Source organism: Hyperoodon ampullatus, assembly GCF_949752795.1.
Source record: "Hyperoodon ampullatus genome assembly, chromosome: 19".
NCBI classification, from domain to species: domain Eukaryota; kingdom Metazoa; phylum Chordata; class Mammalia; order Artiodactyla; family Ziphiidae; genus Hyperoodon; species Hyperoodon ampullatus.
The window spans coordinates 11,550,425-11,563,205 of record NC_136932.1 but is presented as its reverse complement, the minus strand read 5'-3'; the positions used below and the strand labels follow the sequence as shown (position 1 = coordinate 11,563,205).

The following is a 12,781-nucleotide window of genomic DNA, read 5'->3' as shown; positions in this document are numbered from 1 at the left end:
TCTTGTCCTGCAGAGCTTTATTTGAGGGACCCACACAAAGGACATACGCCTCACTTCCATAGCTTCTTGATGGACATGTTTTTCTCACTGTCCTTTTGCATGACCTGGAGAGAGAGAGAGCATTTAAGTTAGAGACTGGGTGAACACGTGCCCCATCCCCACTGCTCCAGAGCCACCATCAGCAAAGGCGGAAAGACAGAGGCCTGTACCTTGGCTACTGCCATCTCAAAGTCCTCCTGGGTGACGTGGACTCGCCGCTCCCGCAGTGCGTACATGCCGGCTTCAGTGCACACGCCCTGAGGAGGGAAAGGAAGACAGGCGCTGAGGCTGTGCCCTGGAACCTGGAGCTTCCTGCCGCTGCCCCCATTTCCTTGGGCCCTCCAATTACCTTCACTTCAGCCCCTGATGCTCCTGGCATGAGCTCAGCAATTTTTCTCAGGTTGATCCCCCGGGTCAGGTTCATTTTCCGAGAATGGATCTTCAGAATGTCCAGCCGGGCCTAGCGATGGGAGAGGAAAAGCCTGAGCCCACGGCCTGCCCTCACAGCCAGAGCCACTGCCAGCGCTGCCCATCACAAACCTCCTCATTGGGGGGTGGGAATTCAATTTTTCTGTCAATGCGCCCTGGGCGGAGCAGCGCTGAGTCCAGGATGTCAATCCTGTTAGTCGCCATGATGACCTGAGTAGACAGAGCAGGTGGCGTCAGCTAAGCCCTTCCTGAGGCTGCAGCCTCACCCGGGGCCTTCCCGTGGCTCCTCCCACAGCCGACCCCACTGCACCTTGATGTTCTTGGTGGCCTCGAAGCCATCCAGCTGGTTGAGCAGCTCCAGCATCGTGCGCTGGACTTCACTGTCCCCTCCGGAGCCTCCCTCCAGCCGGGAGGAGCCGATGGAGTCGATTTCGTCCATGAAGATGATAGATGGAGCGTGTTCTCGGGCCATGACAAACAGTTCCCTCACCATTCTTGCCCCTGCACAGAGGCCAAGCTGGCGTTAAGCTGATGGGCCCCCCAGCCCCCGCCGCCTTATAGTTTTCTTGTTTCTGGCCACAGTTACCTTCCCCGATGAATTTCTGCACCAATTCAGAGCCAGAGACACGAATGAAAGTACAGTCTGTATGATGAGCCACAGCCCGGGCCAACAGTGTCTTCCCAGTGCCTGGGGGTCCGTACAGCAGCACTCCCTAGAGAACAACAGGCCTCAGGGCAAAAAGCTGGCCTCCATGTTTCATTCAATGAACATTTATTGAGTGTGTGCACTGTGCTAGATCCCATATTAGATACTAGAGATAGAAAAATGAATGTCAAGGTCCCTTCTGAAGCTTATAACCAAACCACTTCGGTGGCCCGGCAGCATCTCTCCCCCAGCCCCTCGGCATGGGGAGGGCCAGCGTAAGCAGGCTCCAGTCTATCCAGCCTGGGGCAGGAGATGTACAGTAGCAGCACGCTCCTCCCATAGAAGCCCTGCTCACCTTGGGCTGTGCGATGCCCAGCGCTTCAAAGAGCTCAGGATGCTTAACGGGCAGCTCAATCACTTCTTTGATCTCCTTGATCTGCTTGTCCAGTCCACCAATCATCTCGTAAGTTGAATCTGGCACCTTCTCCACCATCATCAGTGACACCAGTGGGTCCACCTTGTTGGGCAGGATCTTGTGCAGAGTGTAGCTGTCATTTCTGAGAGCCACCCGGCAATTGGGTGTCACCTGGGTGAGGAGAGAGAGGTTCAGGAAGTGGTGTGGTGAGAGCTGACCCCCCACCTCCCACCTCCCCAGCTGCACTCACATCATTGATGTCGATGTTCTTATCTACGTCTACGACAAACTTGCCCTCAGGATGTACCTAGAGAAACAACGGCTCATGACCTTCCCCGACAGCCACATCACCAACCTCGCCCAGGAAGACACATGAGTCTTACAGCAACGTGAGAACAGTGTCCTCACTACACACAAAGGTATGGGAATGCAGTGGGCAACGGGCTGGTCCCTGGGGTCATGTTGCCTTTACCTTAACCAACACTTTCTTCTTATCCATGGCCCGGACTACTTCCCCCACATAGGAGCCCTGTTCCTGCAGCAGCTGTAGCTCTTCCCGCAACAGGCGAACTAGATGCGAAACAGACACAATGGCCACCCAGATTCTTTGGTGTCCCCCACCTATGACTTGATTCCACATGCATTAACTAAGCACCACTGTAAAGTTCTGAAGGGAAGGCCTCAAAAAAAAAGTCAAAGTTCATGTCTTTTAAGGAGATTACGATGGGGCTCAGGAGAGAGATGTGCATGTACACAGAGCATCACCTTGGACTGGGAAAAGCAATAGGCACCAATGTGAAGACTCACTTCAAGCTGCCCACACACAGCCTTCCCAGCTTCCCCTCACCTTTTGCATTAAGCTCATTCCTCTGTGCCTGCAGCCTCCGGAGATTCTGGCTCTTATCATTCACAATCAGCTGTGGAGGACAAGAAGCAAAGGGTGGAAAACGGTAGGCGGTTAAGATCTTGGCCAAAACCCTCATAGGCTGATAAGAGCTAAGCGAGGAGGGAACACAAGGCACCTGCATTCTCTATTCAGATTCTCCAATATGATTCTAAAGACCCTATCCTGTCCTCCAAGAGTCCCTCTGGAGTGTAGGACAACCACAGGAAAAAAAGGCTGCTTGTCTAATACTGGTCCAGGAATAACAAACCGTATTGTAGAAGAATTAACAGCTGGCTCACACAGTCAGTTTCTTGCAGACTGGTAACATGGTAGAGTGGGAAGACCTCTGAGTCAGAAGCCTAAGTTCTAGCCCCATTGCTGGCAATTAACAGTTGGGTAAAGCCAATGAAAGCTATGTAAAAGGTCTAGATCTGTTACCAAACTGCAAGCATCACCTATCCTGCCTCTTTTCAGGACTAACGTGAGGAACAAATGAAAGCACACATAATGCATTTCAAAAATGACAAACCGGACTTCCTTGGTGGCGCAGTCGTTAAGAATCCGCCTGCCAATGCAGGGGACACAGGTTCGAGCCCTGCTCTGGGAGGATCCCACATGCCGCGGAGCAGCTAAGCCTGTGCACCACAACTACTGAGCCTGCGCTCTAGGGCCTGCGAGCCACAACTACTGAAGCCCGTGCTCCGCAACAAGAGAAGCCACCGCAATGAGAAGCCCGCGCACCGTAACGAAGAGTAGCCCCACTCGCTGCAACTAGAGAGAGCCCGCGTGCAGCAATGAAGACCCAACACAGCCAAAAATAAAAATAAATAAATTTGAAATATATATATATCATAGTCTCTTCTAAAAAAAAAAGTGACAAACCAAATATGATACCTACAAATGTACCTGGAGTTCAGAATTTTTCCTTGTGGCTCTCCTCCATCCAACTGACATTATTTTCCTTATTTCTATGGTCCCTGCTCCCCGTTTAGGCTAGAGCACTGGGTTGTCCAGTCCCTTTGCATTCAGTCCTACGGAATCAGCAGTGTCCAGACTCCTCAGTTCTGTCTTCCTCACTGCCCCAACCCTTCCTCTGATAAATCTCATCTTCTGATCCTATGTCTTCTCTTTTGTAAGAAACCCTCTCATTCACGCTTCTAAGAAGAATGACTTTTGGCTGGGGGTACCTTTTACGTTAAAATTTGACTTTTAGGGCTTCCCTGGTGGCGCAGTGGTTGAGAGTCCGCCTGCCGATGCAGGGGACACGGGTTCGTGCCCTGCTCCGGGAAGATCCCACATGCCGCGGAGCAGCTGGGCCCGTGAGCCATGGCCGCTGAGCCTGCGCGTCCGGAGCCTGTGCTCCACAACGGGAGAGGCCACAGCAGTGAGAGGCCCGCGTACAGCAAAAAAAAATAAATAAAAAATAAAAAAAAAATTGACTTTTAAAGATGTTTAATGAACTGTGAATACTACCTTCAAAATGATGGGACTTGAGAGGAACAAGAGGCTGTTAACTTCATATACTTTATACCGTTGGCTTGTTACTTCTTCCACTGCGCCCCCAGTGGAATTATATGGATTTGTAGAAATCCGTTCCATCAGTCCCTCATCCCCCTTCTAGCTCCCTCTGGACCTTTGGAGTCCGTTCTCACCTGGAGTTCTTCAATCTTGGACAGATAATACTGGCGGAGTCCACTGCCTGCCTTCCCCTCTTCCAGCTCCATCTGAAGACACAGTGTAATTAGTAACCAACAGGTTAAACATCCAAGGGATAAAGCTACTTCCAGCTTGGATTTCGGAGATTTAAGATTTGGGTTCTAATCCCTCACTCCATCTCTTCGGAACCATGTCCCCGTGACTAAACTAAAACAGAATGAGAACGGTGCCTACCTCTTAAGACTTTCAGGAGGATCAAGAGACGACACACCCGGGAACGCTACACAAACCCGAGGTGTTATTACTACAGGAGGAGCCAGCAGGAAGGACGTGTCCCCCGAGTCCCTCGACTCGCGGAAGGGTGGGTTCCCGCTCCCACCGCTCCTCTCACTTACTCGGCTTCCACCGGGTCTTCCACTCCCGGCCCTGCCTTGACCCGCCGGGGGCGGCGCTGACACAGCAGATCCGGTCCCAGGTAGGGCCCAGTCTAGACTGGCCCACCCACCCCCGACTCCCCCCACCCTCTTGCCCCGGCCGGCTGCCCACCTCGGATCACACCTGTTTCGCATCCAGCCCCAGTCCCCGCCCGACCACCGCCGCCATACCTGCTCTGGTCCGTCAAGCGCCATCTTCCCTTTTCCGCGGCCGGCATCAGAGCCGCCTTGGCGCGCAGGCGCAGAAGCAGGGGCTTGGGGACCGAAAACCAAGGCAGAGAACAGTTCCGGGTCAATGGGCGGGGTGTGAGGACAGACGGTAATAAGTAACAGGGGCTATGAGGGGAGGGGAGGGGGTACGCGAGGTCAGGAGCTTTGAAAAGGGTTAGCAGAACTCCTAAATATTACTCTCTAGAAATTCGGTTTTGGTTAAAGTAACCATTTCTCCCGGTGCCAGCTTCCAACGTATAAAACCTGGGGACAAAATTTTTGTGGCCACGCTCAAAATGGCGGAAAACTTGGAGCCGGGGACGCGAGCGACGCAAGCGGAAGCGGAAATACGTTTGCTGCCCACACGTGCCGCTTCAGGGGTGGTGGAAATAAATGGTGCTGGGTGGCGGTGAGTAGTGTGGACTGAGGCTCCGAGTGTGTCTGCGGCGGCGAGTGGGGAACGAAGAGCGGAATCTAGCGCTCCGGAAAGAGACGTCCCAATTTCTGCTTTCTCTCCATATTGAGTGACGCTCCCACGTTCCACCATGGGCAAAAAGGGCAAAGTCGGGAAGAGCCGGCGAGACAAGTTCTATCACTTGGCAAAAGAGACGGGTGAGTCAGGGTTCGCGCCGTCTGCGAGCGGGCGCGCCACCAACCTTGGCCAGTTCGCCCCCTTTCCGAATATTGAGTTTTTCTTCCGTAGAAAGGGTGGTGGGTCGTGAGGCCGCAGAAATCCCGCTGGTAAGGCGCTTCACGGGCCTTACTACAGTACTTTGTCGCCGCCTCCAGGTTACCGTTCCCGCTCTGCTTTTAAGCTGATCCAGCTGAATCGCCGCTTTCAATTTCTGCAGAAAGCCCGAGCCTTGCTGGACCTGTGCGCTGCACCTGGTGGATGGTGTGTAACACCCGGCGCCTGACGCTCCTTATGGAAGCATTCTGGATTCCAGCCTTGGATGATTGAGAGTTGCATTTGGGGTGGGAGGGAAACAGTAACACCAACCTCAAATTTCTCTACTCCCCAGAACGTAAGCTGCAGGGGGAAAGATTTGGACCGTGTACTTATGATATGATTGGCTGATACCGACCGGGGTTCTTGGTTTTCCCCAATCAATAGAAATTGACTAGAGGCCAGACAAGAAATTCAGGCAAGGTTTTTTTGGGGGCCCCTGCTGCAGCAGGGAGGAGCGAAAACAAGTAGCAGGTTCCCTTGCTAGCCAGCTCTCCAAGGAGGGGGCTGGCTGGTTCCTTATATAGCGTGAAGGTGGGGGTGTGTCCGAGGGTCCAGCCTGAGGGGCGGCTTAGGTGGTTTGCCCACCCCTTTGGTGGAGCTGAGTGCTGGGGGGCATGTGCAGTGCCCTGCTTCTGCTGCCTACACCCTGTTTTTGCTCCCAGCTCTTCAGAAGTGACAGTGGGGTGGTGTTTTTGTGTGTGTGTGTGTCCATAATTTTTGTCTTTTTGTCCATAATTCACCCCAGCTGGGTATGCATGCAGTGTTTAGTCCCTTATAGTTTCTCTGTATTCTGTTGCTCGAGGAGTTTTGTCCAGGTGCAAGCATTACAGCAAAGGGTTCCAGGTCCCAGCCTGTCTCATTTCCACTGCACTTAGCAGGGGCCCCTAACACCGGGGATGAGAGAGCACATTGCCGAGGGAGGGCAAGGGACAGTCCAGGGTGTTTTAATCTTTACTTCTCTTTTACAGGCTGCAGGTGGCCACTAAGTTTATGCCTGTATCCAGCCTTATTGTGGGTGAGTGACAGGTGGTGCTCCTGGATGTTCCAGGGGGTGGGAGTGTGAGACCCTGTGTTCTGCATTTCCTTTCTCCCTGCTTGAGACAACCTTTTGGAATACTCTGCCCTAATTTCTTCTAGGAGTGGATCTGGTTCCAATCAAGCCTCTTCCCAATGTGGTGACACTCCAGGAGGACATCACAACAGAACGCTGTAGGCAGGTAATAGGAATCTTTCTTTTCCTGTTCCCTTTATATGTAGACATCCACATTCATCTCTCTTCCCACCCTGATCCCCTGAAGGCACGTTTTTCCTGTTAACCATGCCTTGAGAAGTGCCTGCACGTTGTCTATATAATAAGACCCATAATATTGCGTGTCTGCCCAGCCTTTATTTATTCAGGAAAGAGGTCTTTGGAGTTGGAGGAAGTGCAGAGATTTCAGTGAAATCCTTTCCAGTGAATTCACTAGTAGACTGTAAGCTCCATGAAAACAAACATGTTATTTTTGCTATTGTTGTATCCCCTGTCCATGGCAGAGGATTTGGCCGTGCTGGGCACTCAACAGATGGCTGAATGAAGGGGTCCATTCGTAGCCATTTCTGTATTTCTGTTGCTGTGGTTTCTTTCCTTCTCTGTAGGCCCTGAGGAAGGAGCTGAAAACCTGGAAAGTTGATGTTGTGCTCAATGACGGGGCCCCCAACGTCGGGGCTAGCTGGGTCCATGATGCTTACTCACAAGGTGCCGGGATCGGGGGGCATGGAGCTGAGGGTGGAGGTGGGCATGTCCTCTCAGGCTGCAGAGGTCCTCAGCTAACTGTCTCCCCCCACAGCCCATTTGACCCTGATGGCTCTGCGTTTGGCTTGTGATTTTCTGGGCCGTGGTGGCTACTTCATCACAAAGGTTTTCCGTTCCCGTGACTATCAGCCCTTACTGTGGATCTTCCAGCAGCTCTTCCGCCGTGTCCAGGCCACCAAGCCCCAAGCCTCGCGTCATGAATCTGCAGAGATCTTTGTAGTCTGCCAGGGTGGGCATAACTTCCTTTGTTCTCTTGATTTAGTCTCCCACCTACCAAAGCACACTTTCTTATATATCCTATTACCTTAGGATTCCTGGCTCCTGACAAGGTTGACAGTAAATTCTTTGACCCCAAATTTGCCTTCAAGGAGGTTGAAGTTCAGGCCAAGACTGTTACTGAATTGGTGACTAAGAAGAAGCCGAAGGTGTGTTTGGCGAGTGGGGGCCACCCTCAGGTCCTGGGACTCGGGAGGTTGGGCCTGGTCAGTCCTACAGACACCCCAGAAGGAACTGCTCAAGCTTCGTTATTTCCCTTCCTAAGGCTGAAGGCTATGCTGAGGGTGACCTCACACTCTATCACCGAACCTCAGTCACTGACTTCCTCCGAGCCGCCAACCCTGTTGACTTCCTCTCCAAAGCCAGTGAAGTGAGTCCCCAGACTCGAGGGGTACGAGGGAGCCCCAGAAACATGGCCTGAACATCTCCCCTGACTCCTTTCCCTCCTCCCAAACAGATCTCGCTAGACGATGAAGAGTTGGCACGGCATCCAGCTACCACTGAGGACATCCGGGCGTGCTGTCAGGATATCAGAGTGCTGGGGCGTAAGGAGCTCAGGTTTGCACTGGGGGTGGGCATAGGTGCCCTGAGCCCCGAAGGCAGGGGAAAGCCCTTGAAGGACGTGACCCTGGATCTCTGGGAACAGGATGCTGCTGTGTTAGAGGTTTGGGGTGGGGGCCTGAACCTTAGGACTTCTGTGGCTCAAACGTGAAATTTGGGGTATGGGCCCAAAATGAAGAGGTGAGGACAAAAGGGAGACAGCAAGGTCAGGAATGGTATTTCTGGGGCAGGTCCCTACTGAACTGGAGAACGAAGCTTCGGCGGTATGTGGCCAAGAAACTGAAAGAACAAGCAAAGGCAATGGACATCAGGTGAGGAGGGAGCTAAACCAGGGCAGTTGTTGACTGGGTGTTGAGGGGAAGCATCTGGGAAAATAACCGACACCTGCGACTATTTTGTCAGCCTCAGCTCAGGGGAGGAAGAGGAAGGTGAAGAGGAGGAGTCCGCAGCTGGGATGGGGCCGCAGCCCTCGGAGGAGGAGGAGCTGAACCGGACCCTTGCAGAGATGAAGGCCCAGGAGATGGCGGAGTTAAAGAGGTGAGGGGAGCTGGGGAGGAGCTTGGGGGCCCCCAGGGCAGAGTCCCTCGGTGGGTGAAGATGGGGAGAGAGGGTGAAGGCACGGGTGGGGAATCTTCAGAGCTGGGCGGCTTCAGTTCCCCAAACCATACCCTCAGGAAGAAAAAGAAGCTGCTGCGCGAGCAGAGGAAGCAGCGGGAACGTGTGGAGCTGAAGATGGATCTTCCCGGAGTTTCCATTGCAGACGAGGGGGAGACTGGCATGTTCTCCCTGCGTACCATCCGGGGTCACCAGGTGAGGCGGGGTTTGGGGCCCACTGAGGGAACGGAGGATCTGTCTGGGTATTTGGAGGTGGGGCACTGGATGTCTTTTTGGTAAGTGTGCTGAAAGATCATGGCTCATGGTTGCTGTCTTCACCCGTAAATGACTTGATATGGGGAGACTGGGAAAAGAACAAGAGCCTTGTGTCTCAAAGGCCAGGAAAGAACACACCCCTAAAATGATGAAAGTAGGAAGATTTGCGAGTGTGGTGCAGATTTATCCTTGTAGAACTAGAGTATCAGAACCCAGAGGCCCTCGCTGCAGGAAGCTCAGGTTATAGGCGATGCAGCCAGGGTGCCTGGGTTACGAGCACGTGTGATGGAGGGTTTCCCTCAAGAGGGGAACAGCGTTCTTCAGTTCACTGAGACCAAGTTAGCACCTTGCTGCACTAGGCTGCTGGAGGGTGCTTTCTGCTGAATACTGGAGAGTCTGCTTTTCCTGGTAAAAGCAGCATCACAAACAAATGAGCTTTCGTGGCTCTTGTGTGGGAAGGTAGTAACCAGGTCGTATTGTTTAGGGGGCAGTAGAGCACAGTGGTCCTGGGGCAGACTACCACTTATGCGCTCTTTGCCTCAGTTTCCTCATCTGTAAAAGAAAATGATAGAACCTACCTACCAGCATTTTTGGAAGGAATAAAAAAAAAGATGGTGTAATTCCTGGTATGTGATTCAAGAAATAGTAGCTATCCTTGCCATGAGGGAAAACAGATTTTGGAGTTGACAGCTGGTTTATTAGTGAAACAGTGCTTCCTGTTAGATGTATATGGCATGGGCTCCTTTATTCAGTGGAAACGAGTTGTAGATATTATTCTCCGGTGATAAGGTGCCTTCTGAAAGTGATTTTTTTGAAAGTAATTTTTTTAAAAGCAGTGTTTTAGAACATTTTAAAATCAGACGCTAATTAGACCATGGGGTACTTTTCCATAAACCTATTTCTGCTACCACTGAAGAAGAGACAGCTGAATGATCTGGCCTAGAGTGGGATGTTTTAAATGGTTAATCCTATCACTTCCCTGTCTGTAAAAGGAGATATTATGTACTTGACACTGTGTGTTTTCTAGTGTTGCCGAGGATAAACTAAGGTGATGAACATGGAGGAAAAAAGCAGCATGTACCTTGTTAGTGCCCTTGACCTCTGTTTCTCTGTCAAACCTCAGTTGTTAGAGGAGGTAACGCAGGGGGACATGAGTGCTGCAGACACGTTTTTGTCTGATCTGCCAAGAGACGACATCTACATATCAGATGTTGAGGAGGAGGAGGATACATCTCTGGATAGTGACCTGGATCCAGAGGAGCTGGCAGGAGTCAGAGAACCTCAGAGTCTAAAGGACCAAAAGTGGTAAGGGGTGGGGTGTGTGGGGAGGTGTCTGCAGGGGACACTCAGCTCAAGTCCGAAGCAGAGCTGGTGGCAGGGCTTGCCAGTGGGAGTGTGGGCAGCAAGCCCTCCAGGGCACTGACCCTCCACCCACTTTCCTTGGGTCTGCAGTGTACGGTTTGCTCAAGTGCAAGATAGTAAAGAGGAGGAAGAAGAGGAGAATCCATTGCTGGTACCATTGGAGGAAAAGGCACTACTGCAGGAAGAACAGGCCAGCCTGTGGTTCTCAAAGGTAAGCAGAGGCTGGTGGCCAAGACAGACAGGGACTGGCATTCCCTGGGCAAAGGGCGCCTGACAATTTTCCCCCATCACAGGATGGCTTCAGTGGGATTGGGGATGATGCCGACGAGGCCCTGGAGATCAGTCAGGCCCAGCTGTTGTACGAGAGCCGTCGCAAGGGGCAGCAGCTGCCACCACCGCCTTCCAGTGTGAAGACGGAGAACAAACCTCCCCCGTGCCAGGATGAGGCCCCTGAGAGGGCAGAGGCTCCTTCAGGGACAGAGGCTGCCACTGGCCCTGGTGGGGAAGAGAGAGATGGCAGTTCTGACAGTGACAGCAGTAGCAGTGAGGGTGAAGAGAGGTGAGTGGTTGCAGCTGATGGGAGAAGAGCTGAAGAGGACGCGGTGGTTGTAACCAGTTCTCTGTAATTGGGAGTTTGCAGCTCTGACTGCAGATGGAGAACTTTAAATACTGATGATTCTAATTTGAGTGTCTGCAGTACCGCCTGGGTGGCAAGACTTCTGGAAGTTCCCCCAAGCATTTTTAATTAAGAACCAGGGGTGAGGTGAGTAGGAGCGGGCCTGAGTGGTGTGGGTAACGGTGGGACCACGCGTGCACGGTCCTCCTCCCTTCCACAGCTGGAAACCACGCCACAGGAAGAAGCGAAGCCGTGGGCCTAAGTCAGATGATGATGATGCTGGGTTTGAGATCGTGCCTATCAAGGACCCAGGCGAGAGCTCTGCACCTAGTAGAATAATGGGAGGCAACGTGGAGGGGTCAGTGTTGGGGACTGAGCTTTGACTTCCTTCTTCCCTCCCTCTCTAGTGAAACATCGGATACTGGACCCGGAAGGCCTCGCTCTAGGTGCTATTATTGCTTCTTCCAAAAAAGCCAAGAGGGACCTCATAGATGACTCCTTCAGCCGGTAGGGGGGCCAGAAAGTCCCGAGAAGGGGTTAGGAAGAGGGGAGGAATGATTTCTTTGAAAGCCTGGACTGGTGTCCTCTCCACCAAGGTACACATTTAATGAGGATGAGGGGGAGCTTCCAGACTGGTTTGTGCAGGAGGAAAAGCAGCACAGGATACGACAACTGCCTATCGATAAGAAGGAGGTGGAGCATTACCGGAAACGCTGGCGGGAAATCAATGCACGTCCCATCAAGAAAGTGGCTGAGGCCAAGGCCAGGAAGAAACGGAGGGTAAGCAGCGGGGCTGCCTGAGATTCTGGGTGGGTGGGGCAGGGGTAGGAAGAGCTCACCCCGACCGAGGGCCTCCCCACAGATGCTGAAGAAGCTGGAGCAAACCAAGAAGAAGGCAGAAGCTGTGGTCAACACGGTGGACATCTCAGAACGGGAGAAAGTGGCACAGCTTCGGAGGTGAGGGGCAGGAGGGTCACCCACAAAGGTACACGGGGGGTGAAGGAGTGGCGGAAAGTCTCTAACCTGTGTCTTCCGCTCACAGTCTCTATAAGAAAGCTCGGCTTGGAAAGGAGAAACGCCAAGTCACCTATGTTGTAGCCAAAAAAGGTGTGGGCCGCAAGGTGGGCCGGCCAGCTGGGGTCAGAGGTCACTACAAGGTGGTGGACTCGAGAATGAAGAAGGACCAAAGAGCACAGCAACGGAAGGAGCGGAAGAAGCAGCACAAGCGGAAGTGAGCAGAGCCACCAGAACCCGAGGGACCGACCGTGCGAGGACGAGGAGCGACTCGGGGCGGCTCCTGGCCTCCTCCGTACCAGCCCCACCCTCGCCTGCACGGCAGTCGTCTGAAGAGACAGATTCGAGGTACCTGAACTCGTGGCCCTGAGCAGTGAGGGGGACGGCTTCCTGGCTGGAAGAAAGGGCTCCCGCTAAAGCCCCGCTGAAATGTCTTGTCGGTGCGGTCAGAGCCCACAACCCTTCTGTGAAGAATGTGGGGTGCTGGGCGAGAAGTCCCACCAGTTTTAGATCGTAAGGCGAAGCTCAGTGGTGCAGTGGCGTTCACTGTAGTCTGTTCTCGGGTAAGTGGGCCTCTCAAGTCTCCCCCCATTATCATCTGAATAAAACCAGCATGACTGATTGATTGATAGATATCTGACAGTTTAGTCCCTGGTAACTTGATAACTCAAAAAACATCTGTGTGTTCACACCCTGTGCACTGTTCTAAATCATATTTAATATGTCCCGACTCATGGTGAAGTAGAAATGACGAGCAATCCACAGGTCCCAGTAGTAAAACATTTACTAGAGCAAGCAGAAAGGAATGCACATCTTAAAGAAACCTTCACAAAGTCACAAAATTT

General features: G+C 52.7%; 2 protein-coding genes across 3 annotated transcripts; one reads left to right on the top strand and one right to left on the bottom strand.

The window, feature by feature from the left end:
• Positions 1 to 4,727, bottom strand: PSMC5 (proteasome 26S subunit, ATPase 5). 2 transcript variants are annotated; one of them, XM_079725996.1, is made up of 12 exons: positions 4,677 to 4,727; positions 4,068 to 4,139; positions 2,377 to 2,446; positions 2,002 to 2,099; positions 1,780 to 1,836; positions 1,470 to 1,700; positions 1,055 to 1,181; positions 779 to 969; positions 580 to 678; positions 389 to 499; positions 210 to 296; positions 1 to 104 (listed from the first exon to the last, which is right to left on the bottom strand). In XM_079725996.1, the coding sequence occupies exons 1-12, from the start codon at positions 4,698 to 4,700 to the stop codon at positions 51 to 53; spliced, it is 1,221 nt and encodes a 406-aa protein (XP_079582122.1). In that variant the 5' UTR covers positions 4,701 to 4,727; the 3' UTR covers positions 1 to 50. The 2 variants fall into 2 exon arrangements, with proteins under 2 accessions (XP_079582122.1, XP_079582123.1); XM_079725997.1 differs by lacking the exon at positions 4,068 to 4,139 and having other exon boundaries at positions 4,677 to 4,709.
• A 533-nt stretch (positions 4,728 to 5,260) lies between these two features.
• On the top strand, positions 5,261 to 12,567 carry FTSJ3 (FtsJ RNA 2'-O-methyltransferase 3; the record flags this gene model as incomplete). Its single annotated transcript, XM_079725726.1, has 20 exons — positions 5,261 to 5,327; positions 5,505 to 5,610; positions 6,414 to 6,460; positions 6,583 to 6,662; positions 7,081 to 7,180; positions 7,272 to 7,466; positions 7,547 to 7,662; positions 7,779 to 7,883; positions 7,971 to 8,071; positions 8,305 to 8,385; positions 8,477 to 8,611; positions 8,749 to 8,884; positions 10,068 to 10,249; positions 10,397 to 10,517; positions 10,600 to 10,865; positions 11,143 to 11,234; positions 11,330 to 11,429; positions 11,519 to 11,702; positions 11,785 to 11,879; positions 11,965 to 12,567. 20 exons carry the CDS (start codon positions 5,261 to 5,263, stop codon positions 12,155 to 12,157), a joined length of 2,502 nt encoding a protein of 833 aa, XP_079581852.1. The 3' UTR covers positions 12,158 to 12,567.
• Between the last annotated feature and the right edge of the window lie 214 nt (positions 12,568 to 12,781).

Coding starts and splice junctions, on each gene's coding strand:
- PSMC5 (XM_079725996.1), bottom strand. CDS start 4,700: ATGGCGCTTGACGGACCAGAGCAG. Junction 2,100..2,376: donor GAATGAGCTTAATGCAAAAG/GTGAGGGGAAGC, acceptor TTTCGCATCTAG/TTCGCCTGTTGCGGGAAGAG. Junction 970..1,054: donor GCAGAAATTCATCGGGGAAG/GTAACTGTGGCC, acceptor GCCTCTGTGCAG/GGGCAAGAATGGTGAGGGAA.